This window comes from Schistocerca cancellata, chromosome 1 (assembly GCF_023864275.1).
Source record: "Schistocerca cancellata isolate TAMUIC-IGC-003103 chromosome 1, iqSchCanc2.1, whole genome shotgun sequence".
Classification (NCBI taxonomy): Eukaryota; Metazoa; Arthropoda; class Insecta; order Orthoptera; family Acrididae; genus Schistocerca; species Schistocerca cancellata.
In genome coordinates, this window is record NC_064626.1 from 1192315542 (window position 1) to 1192329762 (window position 14221).

The following is a 14221-nucleotide window of genomic DNA, read 5'->3' on the forward strand; positions in this document are numbered from 1 at the left end:
TCTCCATAGAACTAATATTAGCGCTCACAGAACTGACTCGTAGACAACAGTCTCTTGTGCCAACCTGTTCCAATTCCTCCTAGCCTCTCCTCATCTTCCTCTACCATTCCTCACTGTGAGCCAGCCGGGTGTTCACTGCTAAGGTATGAGCATAAGGCAGCTCGCACAATCAGATTGGTGAACAGGCCTATCCTAAAGTATCAATATCAAGGAATAGTTAATTTGGTAGTGGGGAAGGGGGGGGGGGGCAAATGAGGACATGGACATGTTTGTACGGTCACACGACAGCAAGGTCTTTGGCACCCGCAGGAAAACAGATTGAGATGTCAGTAAAATATGCAAAACAGGAAGATAAAACAGCACATAAAACACAGGTAACAAAAGGTGGAAAACTATGTGCCACAGAACAAAGTATTGTGTCAGCAGTAAAACATTAACAACTCAGGAAGAAAGTGGTGTAATGAGCTAAAACAATATAGCAGAAGGACTTGGCTGACTGTCCACAATAATAAAAAAAAAAAAAGGAGAAGCCAGCCACTCTGTACTACAGTAAAATCTCCAGCCAAAAGCTTAGGCCAGAGGCCAGACACATCACAAAACTTTAAAACCTTAGTAATACCCATATCATCATCAGCTAAAATAGAGGGCAGATCCCCACCAATATTTGCTTCTGTCCTTGCCTCACAATATAAAATGCACTTCGTTAAAATATGGTGGATAGAGATGTGCACGCCATAGGCATAACAAAACTGGGGATCCTCTTACTATAGTAAAAACCTATGTGTCAGAAGGCAGTGCCCGATTCTAAGATGCGTGAGGGTCACTTCATCCCGCCTGAGCAACTGGCAGGAGGAATGCCACGGCCGTGTTGTCGACTTCATCAGCCGCACTTATTGACCATCACCGCCAGCCATTCCTCATCCCACAACTGCATGCACTTCCTTTGTAGTACAGACATGACAGCCTGCAAGGGAATAGGACACTGTGCCACATCCTGTTCACTGCATGCCTCCTCGGCAGCGCAATCTACCTGTTCATTTCCCCATATCCCTACATGATCTGACACCCAGCAGAATGACACCTGCTTACCTGCCGTTGGAGCAAATACAGTTGGTCTTATATCAGCCAGACCATCTCCTCAGCTGGGTACATGTTCTGTAACAATTGTAAGGCATTAAGGGCATCGGAGCAAATGAGAAACCATTTGCCCCGAACATGATGCATCTGCTCCAATGCCTTCAGGATCGTATGGAGCTACGGTGAGAAAATGGTATACTCATCAGGAGGGCAAATCCAAGGGAATTCCCTTGATGGAGCCACGAGTGTACACTATTGTAAAACCATGATCCATATCTAAAATGTTAAAAAAACAGCAATTGAAATGTAAAACCAGATGTACAACCTTTCTTAAAATTTGTTAAGTCTAAAATAAGTCCGGGCCTCCGGAGAAGCCAAAGTGGAAATCTGCTCCCACCGCAATGTAAAACATGAAGACCGGCCACTCATCTCTAGAAGGCAATCCTGTGCACGAATCCCAAAGGACCTCATTGCCTGTGCCGGTTACGAAAAAGCCTTACCAGTGGAGGCTGAGCAACCGTATGGTAGATGGGTGTGTACGGTGTGGGCAGTGTTTTATACGCCTGGCACACTATAAGTAGCCATCGCCTGACGTGAAGTGGTGGTTCACCAGTCTCTGCACACAGGTTTGGTATGGGGCTTGTTCTGAATGTCCCAGTGGATAACCGAATCCCTTCATGGTGCACCACGTCCAACATCTTTAAATAAGAGGGTCTCACAGACCCATACACCATGCACCCATAATCAAGTTGAGATTGCACAAATGCCCTGTAAAACCGGAGCAGACAAGTGCAGTCTGCTCCCTAGGCACTGTGGATAAGATATTTTAAAATGCATAAAGCCTTAAGTGACCGTTTTTTCAGGTCCTTAAGATGTTGTAACCACATAAGCTTAGAGTCAAGTATGAGGCCCAGAGACCTCACTGTGACTTTAAAAGTAAGGACAGGGTCCCTCATCCTCAACTCAGGAAAGTTTAAAATGAAACGAGAACAGTTAAAAAGAACATACACAGACTTCTCGGTGGAAAACTTAAAACTATTCTTCTGTGCCCATTCACCCGAACGTCGAAGAGTTAGTTGCAACTGACGTGTTGTCACTGTGAGGCTTGAAGAAGAGAAAAACACAAAGAAGTCATCCACAAACAAAGAACACTGGACAGGACTTTTCACTACGGACATAATGCTATTAATAGCAATGGCAAAGGCAGTCACATTTAAAATGTTACCTTGAGGGGCATCATTCTCCTGCTCAAAGTGATCAGACATGACTTCACCAACTTGGTATCTAAAATATCGTGGCGAGGGGAAGGACTGAAAATGGGAAGACAACCACGAAAACCCCATATGTGAAGCTGCTCGAGGATAAGATGCCTCCAAGTAGTATCGTAGACATTCTTGATGTCAAAAAATATACCTAGATGATGTTGCCAGCATAGAAAAGCCAGTTGTATAGCCGCCAACAAGAGGGCAAGGTTATCACAGGTGGAGCGATACCTCCTGAACCCACACTGAAAGCGACTAAGGAGTTGCCTGGATTCTAAGATGCAGACAAGGTGGCAGTTGACCATTTACTCCAATGTCTTCCTCATTCAGCTAATGTGGGCAACACTATGATAACTACTTGGGCATCTACGGTCTTTCCCAGGTTTTAAAAGAAGGAATTAAAATTGCCTCATGTCATGAGTCAGGAAAGTGACCTGATGCCCAAATGGCATTAAAAAGTGCAAGGAGGATATCTTGGTTTTGCCTTGTGAGGTGCCGTAGCATACTGTAATGGATCCCGTTGTGAGCAGGCGGTGTGTCAAGAGCCACAGACAATGCAGACTCCAGCGCCCACTCAGAAAATGGGCAGTTGTAATCTTCATCAGAGGTGGAGAAAAAGTCCAAACTACACCTCTCAGCAACCACCCTATGGCACTGGAAACCTGGATCCTGACTGGCTGTTGCTGTAACTGTGGCAAAATACGCCACTGTAGTCTGGGCAATGTCTTGCAGAGTGGTTTGATGAGTGCCGTTCCCCATTACAGCAGCCATGGGGCACCTGCCTCCTCTCCAAGAAATTCTTCTGATGGTTCCCACACAACAGAAGGCACGTGGAAGTGGAGGGGTGGAGAGTTAAATTTGTAGAGAAAAACCAAGGCTTGTCTACAGCAAGCACGTTCAATTGGATGTAGGGTTGCAGTAGCTAAGCAGAGATTCAGAGGCCTGCACAAGATACAGCAGTGTGGAGAGACGCTTCATTCAGACCAGTCTCCTGCCTGTGTACCACATCAACAACATCTACAATTAAACAGGAGGTCAATCCATGTACTTCAATGTCTACATATTATAGCCAATACGACTCATATGCAGGTTGTATCACAAACCATCTTCCCCTCTGAATTGTAACTCACTTTTGGCAATGGAAAATCCAGGATGGAATAATGACAATATTATGAAAAGGATAGATCATTACTCACCACGTAGCGGTGACTACAAAAAGACTGTCAAACACGTAAGCTTTTAGCCAAGGAGGCCTTCATCTGAATTAGACAACACACACACACACACACACACACACACACACGTGTGGCTGCTGAGGCTAGACTTGTTTGACAGTCCTTTTGTTGAGTCTATCTGCAACTCAGCATCTCCGCTATCCTTTTCATAACACTGTCACTTTTGACAATGAACTACAAAATATTCCACAATGGACTTTGGTCTTGTTAAAGACTCAATAAGTGCTCCCCAGGAACAGTTCACAGAAGTCAGGGAGAATGTAAATGAAAGTGCAGAATTGGAAATTTAGAACAGATTCTATGTAAAATGTTCTGGTTCTTCCAGACATAGATACAACATCTATTATAATCATATTCAACATTCTTAATTGTACACACCAGTAAGGATAACCACACATACAGAACTGAAAACAAACAAACAAGCATTAATTTCATAGAGTTTTACAAATTTTTGAATTATTTCTTGGTTGAAGCAAGCATTATATAGATTGGTTCTTTTCTGCAGTTTTTTTTTCATGTTCTGCATGATTTTTCTGATTAATGTTATTCATCTTAGATCATTGATTAATGTCTAAGGTTTCACACTCTGTATGAAGAAAATGTCATGTTAACTTACATTGATACCACTAAGAAATGTGTGTTAAATGTGCTCACCCCTTCTGCCTTTGCATGGCATGTATTTGTTAAAGACTAATTGCTGTAATGAATTCAAAAAATTCCTCACCTTTTTTCCATCCTTGCGATCCTTTTCATTTTTAAGGAGCAGTGCACCTCGATTAGTGAAAAGTCGAGTAGGGTCACTTAACTGTTTTTCAAGATCCTGCACATGATGCCAGAGGTCAAAATACTTCTTTGCTGAACTGAATACCAACCTGTAAAATAGTTGGAAAACCATTCTAAATAATGTAACCAGAAATGCATTTGACACAATAATTTATGATGAATTCACAGAAACTTCATCATGCTACCCATCACTAAAAATTGTTATGTAGTTGTATTAACAATGTATCAGAATATTATTTTAGAGATTTTTTTCCACAGTAGTATCTGTATTTCTCAAATCTCTGTCATAGTGTGTTAAGAGCCTCTTTAACACAGTGACCATTATACACCGAGGAAGGTCTAAGCCATACAGTAGATTGATAATTGAAGACACAACTTCCCTAACTCCAATAAAAGTTAACTCATTTTAATATTATATATTTAATAAATATTATGACTGAATATGATAAGGGAGATATGACACTACAAAAAGAATTTGTATTAGGATACTAAAAGAACTAAGGTGGAGAGGAAAAAAAAGTCTGGAGTAAATTACATTTGCTCAGAATTACTGAGATCCCTCGGAGAGCCGGCCATGAGTATAAGGCAGGTAAAATATCTTCAAGAAGACTGTAATAATTCAAAGTCCAAAGAAGGTAGTTGCTCACATGTGAATACTACCAATCAGTTTAATAAGCCATGGTTGCAAAATACTGGCAAATTATTTATTTATCGAAAAAATGGTACAATGGAAAAATGTAGGAACATATAAGCCAATAATGACTCCATGATTTATCTTAGGAGATATGTTTAAGAACAGCGAATCTACAGCTTGTAGGGAAACCAAACTGCTATCTTTAAGAGTCAAAGGACAAAAAGAGAGACAGCAGTTGATAAGAGAGTGAAACAGGATGGTAGTCTACTGCGTTAAGGCAACATAAAATGAAGTCATACAGTTGAATACATGATGCACCTATAGTTCAGCTTCTATCGGACCAATGAATGATATAAACAAAGCACTATCTGGTCTGCTCCCCATAAGGCCCTGAAGGACATTGAAAGAATGGACACAGCGGAACAACAAAGTTTTCTATCGAGCATTAATCCAAAGAATTTTGTGCTTTCAGTGATTATAAAGGCAGTAGGACCAAGACGTAAGGATGGAGGGAGAAGTTACTTTTGACACCAAAAATTCATGCAGGCGTTTTTTTCGTTGGAAAAGTGGAAGCCTTTGTCTATAATCCACAAGTAGACATGGTCAAGACTGCACTGAAGTCAGTGATACAGTAAACAGAGCAGCAAAAGATCACAAAATTATCAACAAAATGAAAGCCTAAGACAATCGGCGAGAGACAAACTAAGTTTAAGTTCAGCATGAAGCCCAGAGGTATGCTACTCTCCAGAGTATAAGGGCCTGATAAAGTCAAACATATGTATACATAAAAAATCCCATTTTTAAATATTCTTTAATAAAGTGAGGCAAACTGCATCAGAAGCCCCCTCTGTGTATTGTATGGAGGATTCCCTGTGTACAACAAAGTTTTACAAGCCTTTTCAAAATCAAAAAATCAAGCTAAGGTCTAGCATTTCTACAGAACGCTGCCCATGATGTAAGTCCACAAGGTGACAAGATGGAAGACTGGAGAGCGATTCCTACGAAATCCACATTGAATGCTTATTGTCTGTCTGGTCCTGAGGTGCAGGAACATGATGATCAAAGGGCATACTCTAGTTCCTTCATAGTAAAAACAGTATTAGGCCCAAAGTGTTGGGGATATTGACAAGATCCGCAATGATATTGTTTGCAACAGTTAGACTGGGTACTGGAAGCTAGACCTTTTAGCCAGCAACGTGACGAAGTTTAATGCAAATGGCAGAAGGGAAGTCAGTTGGTCAAGGGGATAAGAAATCCAAGAGGTTTCTTTGCTATCTCTGATAATTCAGTGGCTATTTGCACGCATCTGTTTATACTGGGCACAGTCATCCATCATGGTGTCACATTCAAAGATATGGAGAGCATATTTTTGTTTGAGAACCATGTCTCAATGTTCCTCAGACCACCACGAGATTAGGGTTCATTGCAGAAGAGAAGAGACCCAGGATAAGGGAAGTTCAGCAGCTGAGATGGCAATATTTATAAGGAACTTTACCTGATTTCCACTGCTGCAGAATTGTGTGTCTAAGGTCATTAATGAGGAGCTGAGCTTCCAGTTAGGTTTAGAAAGCTGCCAAGTTGTCTTAAGCATGGATTTTATATAGTTCAACAAGTGATTTATGCATAAAAACTAGTCGCCTGAGTGTATGTCTGGGATGATGGACCATTCTAGAGGGTGTGCAAATTTTGCTCTGCACAAGAAGTGATCCAGATGTGACAATGAATGTAAAGAATCTGAATAAAATGTGGGCTCACCTGTTTGAGGTAAATACCAATAAGCTGGTCCAGAATATCTGCAACAAGCATGCCCCTCATGCAGCATCTGGGAGAACTTCGAACAATATAGTGGATACTATCGTCACCAAACAGAAAAAAAGATGTTGGGAGCTGGGCAATAAGTTGCAGTATGTCAGCACAGGGAAGAGCAAGTGGTGGAGATATCTGATTATCATAAAGAGAAAAAAAAAGGTAATTCTGGGAACGTAAATACGAAGAGCAACAATTTGTAACTGATTGTTCAGCAGAATGGTTTGACTATGAATGAGCGTCATTGCACACTCATGATCTAGAGTTCCCAAATCAGGAGGAAGGTCATAATGTACTGCGTGACATATGAAAGGTCGAAGTCTTCTTGAGGCTATATGTTTGTTTCTTGCATGCCTATAACATCTGGGAATTACACCATCACGAGCTGGAGTTCTCAACTCAGGTGGAAGGTCATTACTGGTGTGAAGTGTGAGGGGTCAAAGCTGTCTTGAGGTCATATTTTCGTTTCTTGCATGCCTATGAGCTGGGGATTGTGAAAATAGTAACAGATGCAGTTCTGCCCAACACAGTTAGATGCCACATACATTCCATACATATATATAAGGTTAAGAGATCGCAGCCATGTTAGTGAGAGTCACCTCAGCAACTTTGGAGTGCCTGGCTTCAATATGTGTTGGATTACACTACTTTTTATTCCTTCAATCATAGAAGTTTCCTCACAGGGTAAACCAGCTCTCTCTTAGAGAATCAATTGACAATTTCCACTGGTGAAGTGGAGGTTCGCTGAGCAATGCTTTTGTACAGTGTTGCTGTTGAGGATGGTCTCCAAGTTGGGGAAGTGGAAGAATATTTTTCTTTATTTGTCTTCACAATTCCTGTAGATTTGTCTGATGACGATCTGGCCTTTTGCTTCCCAGAGGTAAGCAGAAAATCTTCTGAGGAGTATCCCCTCCAAAATTTCATTTCTTTTGTATCAATCATAAGAGATTTCCCATGTGTGGGTGAAAGTTTTATAGTATGTTGTGCAGGAAACAGCAGTGGCACAGAGGGATGCTACTTTAGTGCTTGGAGATTTTACAATTGTGGCACTAAGCTGGAGGTTGCAGATACATGTGGCCATATCATTTTTGCTTGTGGTGTTGCCACAATAAAGCTGTAACTGCAACGTGATTGTATAGAAGGCTTTCGAATGGCGAACATTTTCAGAAAAACTGTAAGTGTGACTTTTCCATCATCCAGATCTGTGTAGCCCACTCATAAAGGTACACAGGGCATTCACAAGGCAAAACGTCATGGTTTCTAGTGTAGTTAGTTAGTTACATGCTCCACGGATCATTTGCATGACAGATCCTAATTATACGAAATAGGTCATTTTAGATTCAAACTGCAAATTAATTTGTACATATGGTTACATACTGAATATTTCTAAGTTTTTTATAATACAAAAAGAAAAAAAGATTTCCAGATATGAATTAGTTATTCCTACTTATCACCTTGTACACATTACAGTAAAACACATTCTTCTATGGAACAGAAGGACTTGTCAAGGAGAAACTTTCTGTTTGTTTTCCAATTTTACTTTACTGTCTGATAGACATTTTATATCAGTGGGTAAGTGATCAAAAATTTTTGCTGAAGCAATGTGCAACCCTTTTTGTGCTAGAGACAACCTTATCTACAGTAATGAATGTCATTTTCACTTCTGGTATTGTAACTGTGTAAATCATAGTTTCTTTTGAACTGTAGTGGATTGTTTACACAAACTTCATGAGGAAATAAATATACTGTGAAGTAGTAGTCAAAATGCTCAACTCCTTCAACAGATATCTACAAGATGACTGTTGGTGAGCACCACATGGGAACTTGCCCTTCAATATATCCTCTCTTCCCGTTACCCACCAGGCCTCAACCTCCGCTAATTTCAAGTTGCTGTCCCTCGTACATCACTTGTCATTCAACAACATCTTTGCCTCTGTACTTCCGCCTCGACTGACATCTCTGCCCAACCTCTTTGTCTTTACATATGTCTACCTGTGTCTGTATATGTGCGGATGAATATGTGTGTGCGTGCGAGTGTATACCTGTCCTTTTTTCCCCCTAAGGTAAGTCTTTCCATTCCCGGGATTGTAATGACTCCTTACCCTCTCCCTTAAAACCCACATCCTTTTGTCTTTCCCTCTCCTTCCCTCTTTCCTGATGAAGCAACCACGGGTTGCGAAAGCTTGTAATTTGTGTGTGTGTGTGTGTGTGTGTGTGTGTGTGTGTGTGTGTGTGTGTGTGGTTTTTTTTTTTTTTTGTCTCTATCAACATACCAACACTTTCGTTTGGTAAGTTACAGCATATTTGTTTTTACATAAACATACTTATATATTCTATTGAGGCTATTTATTTTCATTGTAGTATGATGACAAATCCAATATTATTATGAAATGATCCCTGGATGAATGAACAAATAAATACACACACAAATTTGTAGCAGAATCTTAATTGTGTTTAAGAGTTCAAACATATAATTATATAAATTAAACTAATAACTTTCTACATGGAAATCCACATGTGTTCCAATCATACTGATGTTGAAAAATTCAACCATGTTTTTCACAAATAAGGCTATGGACAGCAGAAGCCAAACTGAATCAGTATTTCAAGACCTTTTGCTTCAATACCACACTGGTGCCTTACAAAGAAAATATGTTCCTGTGAAACAGCTAATGAGGTTTGGAACTAGATCAAAAATTTCTTGACAAGAAGAAAATAGCATGTTATCACAGATGGAGAGTTACCTGCAAACACTGAAGTTTATCTGGTGTACCTTAAGCAAGAGGGACATCGAGGGATCCCGAATTTAGTATCGGAGGGCAGCGTGGAGGGTAATAATTGTAGAGGGAGACCAAGAGATGAATGCACTAAGCAGATTCAGAACGATGTAGGCTGCAGTAGGTACTGGGAGGTGAAGTAGCTTGCACAGGATAGAGTAGCATGGAGAGCTACATCAAACCAGTCTCAGGACTGACGACCACAACACAACCTTAAGCAACTGTAATAGGGCCACTGCTGCACTTGCTATACATTAATGACTTATTGGATCATATTAGTTGTGATCTCTAATTTTTTGCATTTAAAGCAGTTAAATATAAAACAATTTATCCAGTAAATATTATAGTAATATGCTGCTAGTTCTGGAAAACATATCAGCCTGGTGCAAAACTGACAACTAGCTCTTATTGTAAAAAAATGTAAGAGTCAGTTATTCCATTCAAACGTTTGCATGTTACAGTGTGAAGAGGTATGTGAATATTCACATGGGCTCAGTTGTAGGTAAAGCAACTGGTGGGATTTGACCCATGGGTAAAATACCTGGTAACTGCAGTTTGTTTACAAGAGACACTGCATACAAATCACATGAACACTGCTCAAATATATGGAACCCATATCAAGGTGAATTGTCATGTGCTATCAAGTGTATACAAAGAAGCGCACTGTGAACAATCAAAGGCTTGGTTAATGGTTGAGAAACTACAGAGATGTTGAAAAATCTTAACTAGCAGAAACCTGAAGAAAGAAAGCCAATTTAAATCACACAAGAACTCATTTAGGCAATTTCAACAATTAGCTTTCAGGGCAGAAACTGCAAATATTCTTCAGTACCTATCATATCATTCTCACAGAGGTTGTGATTATAAAATTACAAAATAGCAGTTTGCACAGGTGTACAAGCAGTCATTCTTCCCATGAAAAGAGAAGAAACCTTAATACATATGCCAAACAAATCTTAGAGATTTATAGAATACTGATATAGAATTAAAATAGCATTTGAATCTATTGTATTTGGATTTATTTTTTTAATTCAGTCACCGAGAGAAATATGTGAAATGAAAAAAGACAATGACGATCTACAATAACTGAAGAGAAAAAAAAAATAGATCAACAACCTGTATTAAAATTCCAGAAAACTTCTAATAATGAGCCGTCAGAAATCAATAAGTCAAAGAGAGCCCCAAAATATGAAAAAAATATTAAGGTGCATTAGTTACACAATTAAAAATTTTAATTCCATCTTCATGTACCCAAGAGCATATTCTCAATAAATAAAATAGTATGTACACCTACAGTCATGTCGAAGCTCTGAGTCCATTGATGAGAGGTGCTTTTATGTCCAATATAAAGCATTGTGCTTGAAAGGGAAAGATAACAGTTCAGGTCATCAACCAGCATAGAAACATAATAAGAGGAAATTTCATTTCATAGCGCACACTGATTCAGAATTAAGTGTCATCTTTGAAAACAAACTCTACTTTGTATATCCACAATTAAGCCATTGTAGTCCATTGAGTTCTACCATACATTAAGCCTTCGTAACTTATCAACAAGTAAAAAACATATACCAGCACACTAAATGCAAATAGGGGCGTAGAGGTCAGATTGCTTATGTGGTAAAACTTTGCTGACAGTTCCATTCAGTGACAAGCACATACTGAACAATCCAAAATGAATACAGCACATGACGATTACACTAGTGTACATAAATCTGTAATGCACCATAGAGTATTGTCCACAGTGCTGCTTCATATTGGAGCACTGAAACAGATGTACATCTATGTGCTTCGACAGTTTGATTTCATCTGCTGTGTGCTAAACTATGGCAAGCATATCACTGCATGGTTCAAAACTTACAAACATTTTCATAAAGCAATAAGCTCGTGAACACCACTGCTGTTGCACAGAGTGGCAAAATGCAGTTTGTTAATCCTGTACAACAGCATTGGCCGCATCCTGATAGGTGCTACCAAGTGAATATAACCTGGCAGCTTACATTGCTGAGTAGTACAGCAGACAAGTGCTAATTGTGATTGTTTGGGGCTCAGTGAAACATGTTAAATATCTAAATGTGGGATGTGCTGGAAGGGCATCTTTCATCTACATAATTCAGAGATGATACTAAGGCAGAATACAAATAGCACAGATACTGAAATAGCTGTCAATGTCATTAGCATTGCAGTTGACAGTACATTGGGGATCTGGGTGGCTGCATTTTGGCTAATTACAGTTTGGCAGTGGACAATCATGTAAGTAGGCAGCTGTTTAGTTCTGTAATCAATGATAAATTGGAAAGGCTTTATCATAAATTTTACTTCATTTTCAACTTCGCAGGAAAAGATAGAGTGCCACTTACTGTAAAGAAGACACGTTAAGTTGCAGACGGGCACAATTAAAAAACACTTGGATAAAGCTTTTGGCCACAGCCTTCATCAGCAAAATAGAAACACACACTGTTCATACGCACAAGCAAGCACACCTCGTGCACACATGACCACCAACTTTGGCAGCTCGGGCTGGAACATAAATACCAGGGAATGCAAGCAGCAATCTCAAGGTGTGGGGTAGGGGAACGGATAGTAGTGTACGGGTGGGGGTAGAGACGAATGCTGTCTGGTGGAGTCTGCAGAGACTAGACTGCCAATAGCTGGGCTGTCAGGAGGTTGTGGGGCAGGGAGGTGGGGAAAAAAGGTGCGAAAAAGGAGAGGAGTGGAGAAAGATGGGTGGGTGCTTTGGCAGAGGGCAGAAAACAAAGAGGGTGGGAGACGAAAAAGGGGAGGAGATGATAGGACAGAGGAGTGGAAACCACTAGTCATCTCGTTTCCTTTCCTTTCTACTTGCAAATACAACAAGAAAAAAAATGGGTGTCATATGCCTCCACAAGAGCCCTAATTTCTTGTATCTTATCATCATGGTCCTTAAGTGGCAGAAGAATTTTGTGGCAGTCAGCTTCAAAAGCTGGTTCTGTATATTTCCTCAATGGTGTTCTCAAGAAGAAAGTCGCCTTCCCTCCATGGATTCCCATTCGAGTTCCCAGAGCATCTCCATAACATTTAGGTGTTGTTCGAATCTACCAATAACAAATCTAGCAGTCCGCCTCTGAATTGCTTCGATGTCTTCCTACAATTTGACCTAGTATGGATCCCACACACACAAGCAATGCTCAAGATAAGGTGCACCAGTGTCCCATACGCAGACACTTTTACAGGAGACCCGCTCTTTGCTAAAATTCTCCCAATAAACCGAAGTGAAACATTCGTCTTCCCTACTACAGTCCTCACATGCTCATTCCATTCCATATCCATATTACTTTGCAACATTTGCGTCCAGATATTGAAACGACATGACTGTGTCAAGCAGGAGACGACTAATACGTATCCAAACATTACAGGTTTGTTCTTCCTACTCATCTGCATTAACTTCATTTTTCCACATTTAGAACTAGCTGCCATTCAACAGACCAAATAGAAATTTTGTCAAAGTTGCCTTGCATCTTCTTATAGTCACTGAACTTTTACACTTTACCATACACCACAGCATCAGCAGCAGACAACCGCAGATTGCTGCCCACTCTGTCCGCCACATCATTTACGTATATAGAGAACAACAGTGGTCCTATCACACTTCCTTGGGGCACTCCTGACAATACTCTTGTCTCTGATGAACACTCATAATCAAGGACAACATACTGGGTTCTATTACTTAAGAAGTCTTCGAACTTATTCCATATGCTCATACCTTCATTAACAGCCAGCAATGGGGCACTGTGTCAAATGCTTTCCGGGAATCTAGAAATATGGAATCTGCCTTTTGCCCTTCATCCATAGTTTGCAGTATACAATGTGAGAAAAGTGCAACCTGAGTTTTACACGAGCAATGTTTTCTAAAACCATGCTAACTCGATGATATAAGCTTCTCAGCGGTAAGGAAGTTTAATATATTCGACCTGAGAATGTTCAAGAATTCTGCAGTAAACCAAAGTTAGGGATATTGATCTGTAATTATGCGGGTCGATTCTTTTACCCTCCATATTTACTGGAGTCACCTGTGCTTCTTTCCAGTCACTTGGGACTTTGTACTGGGTGAGAGATTCACGACAGATGCAGACTAGGTATGGGGCCAACACCATAGAGTACTCTTTGTAAAACTGAACTGGGATGCTATTCGGACCTGGTGAATCATTTTCTTTCAAATCTTCAGTTGCTTCTCTATGGCAGGGATGCTTATTACTATTGACATCCATAAAGGAGTCTATCCAATGGTCAAATGATGGTATTTTTGCACAATTCTCTTGTGTGAACAATATTTTTTAAACATGAGATTTAAAACTTCGGCTTTCAATGTGCTGTCTTCAACTGCCACACCACACTGGTCAACAAGGGACTGAATGGAAGCCTTAGACCTGCTTAGTGATTTTACATAGGACCAGAATTTTCTCTGGTTCTCTAGCAGATCTTTTGCTAAGGTGTGACGGTGGTAGATGTTGTATGCTTTGCTTATAGAGCTTTTCGTAGACGCAGGGATCTCTACTAACCTTCAATTGTCATCATTTGTCCATTCTCTTTTGAAGCGACAGTGCAACCATCTCTGCTTCCTCAGTATCTTCCGAATTTTGTTATTAAACCATAGTGGATTTTTTCCGACCT

The 14221-nt window shown here is 40.2% G+C and overlaps 1 protein-coding gene across 1 annotated transcript in view; it reads right to left on the reverse strand.

Moving 5' to 3' along the window:
* The window catches only part of LOC126094498 (uncharacterized), a 146839-nt gene that overhangs the window by 74812 nt on the left and 57806 nt on the right, over window positions 1-14221 (reverse strand). The window contains exon 4 of the mRNA XM_049908911.1: window positions 4299-4446. Within this exon, the coding sequence (XP_049764868.1) occupies window positions 4299-4446 (148 nt within the window). The remainder of the gene's footprint in view (window positions 1-4298; window positions 4447-14221) is intronic.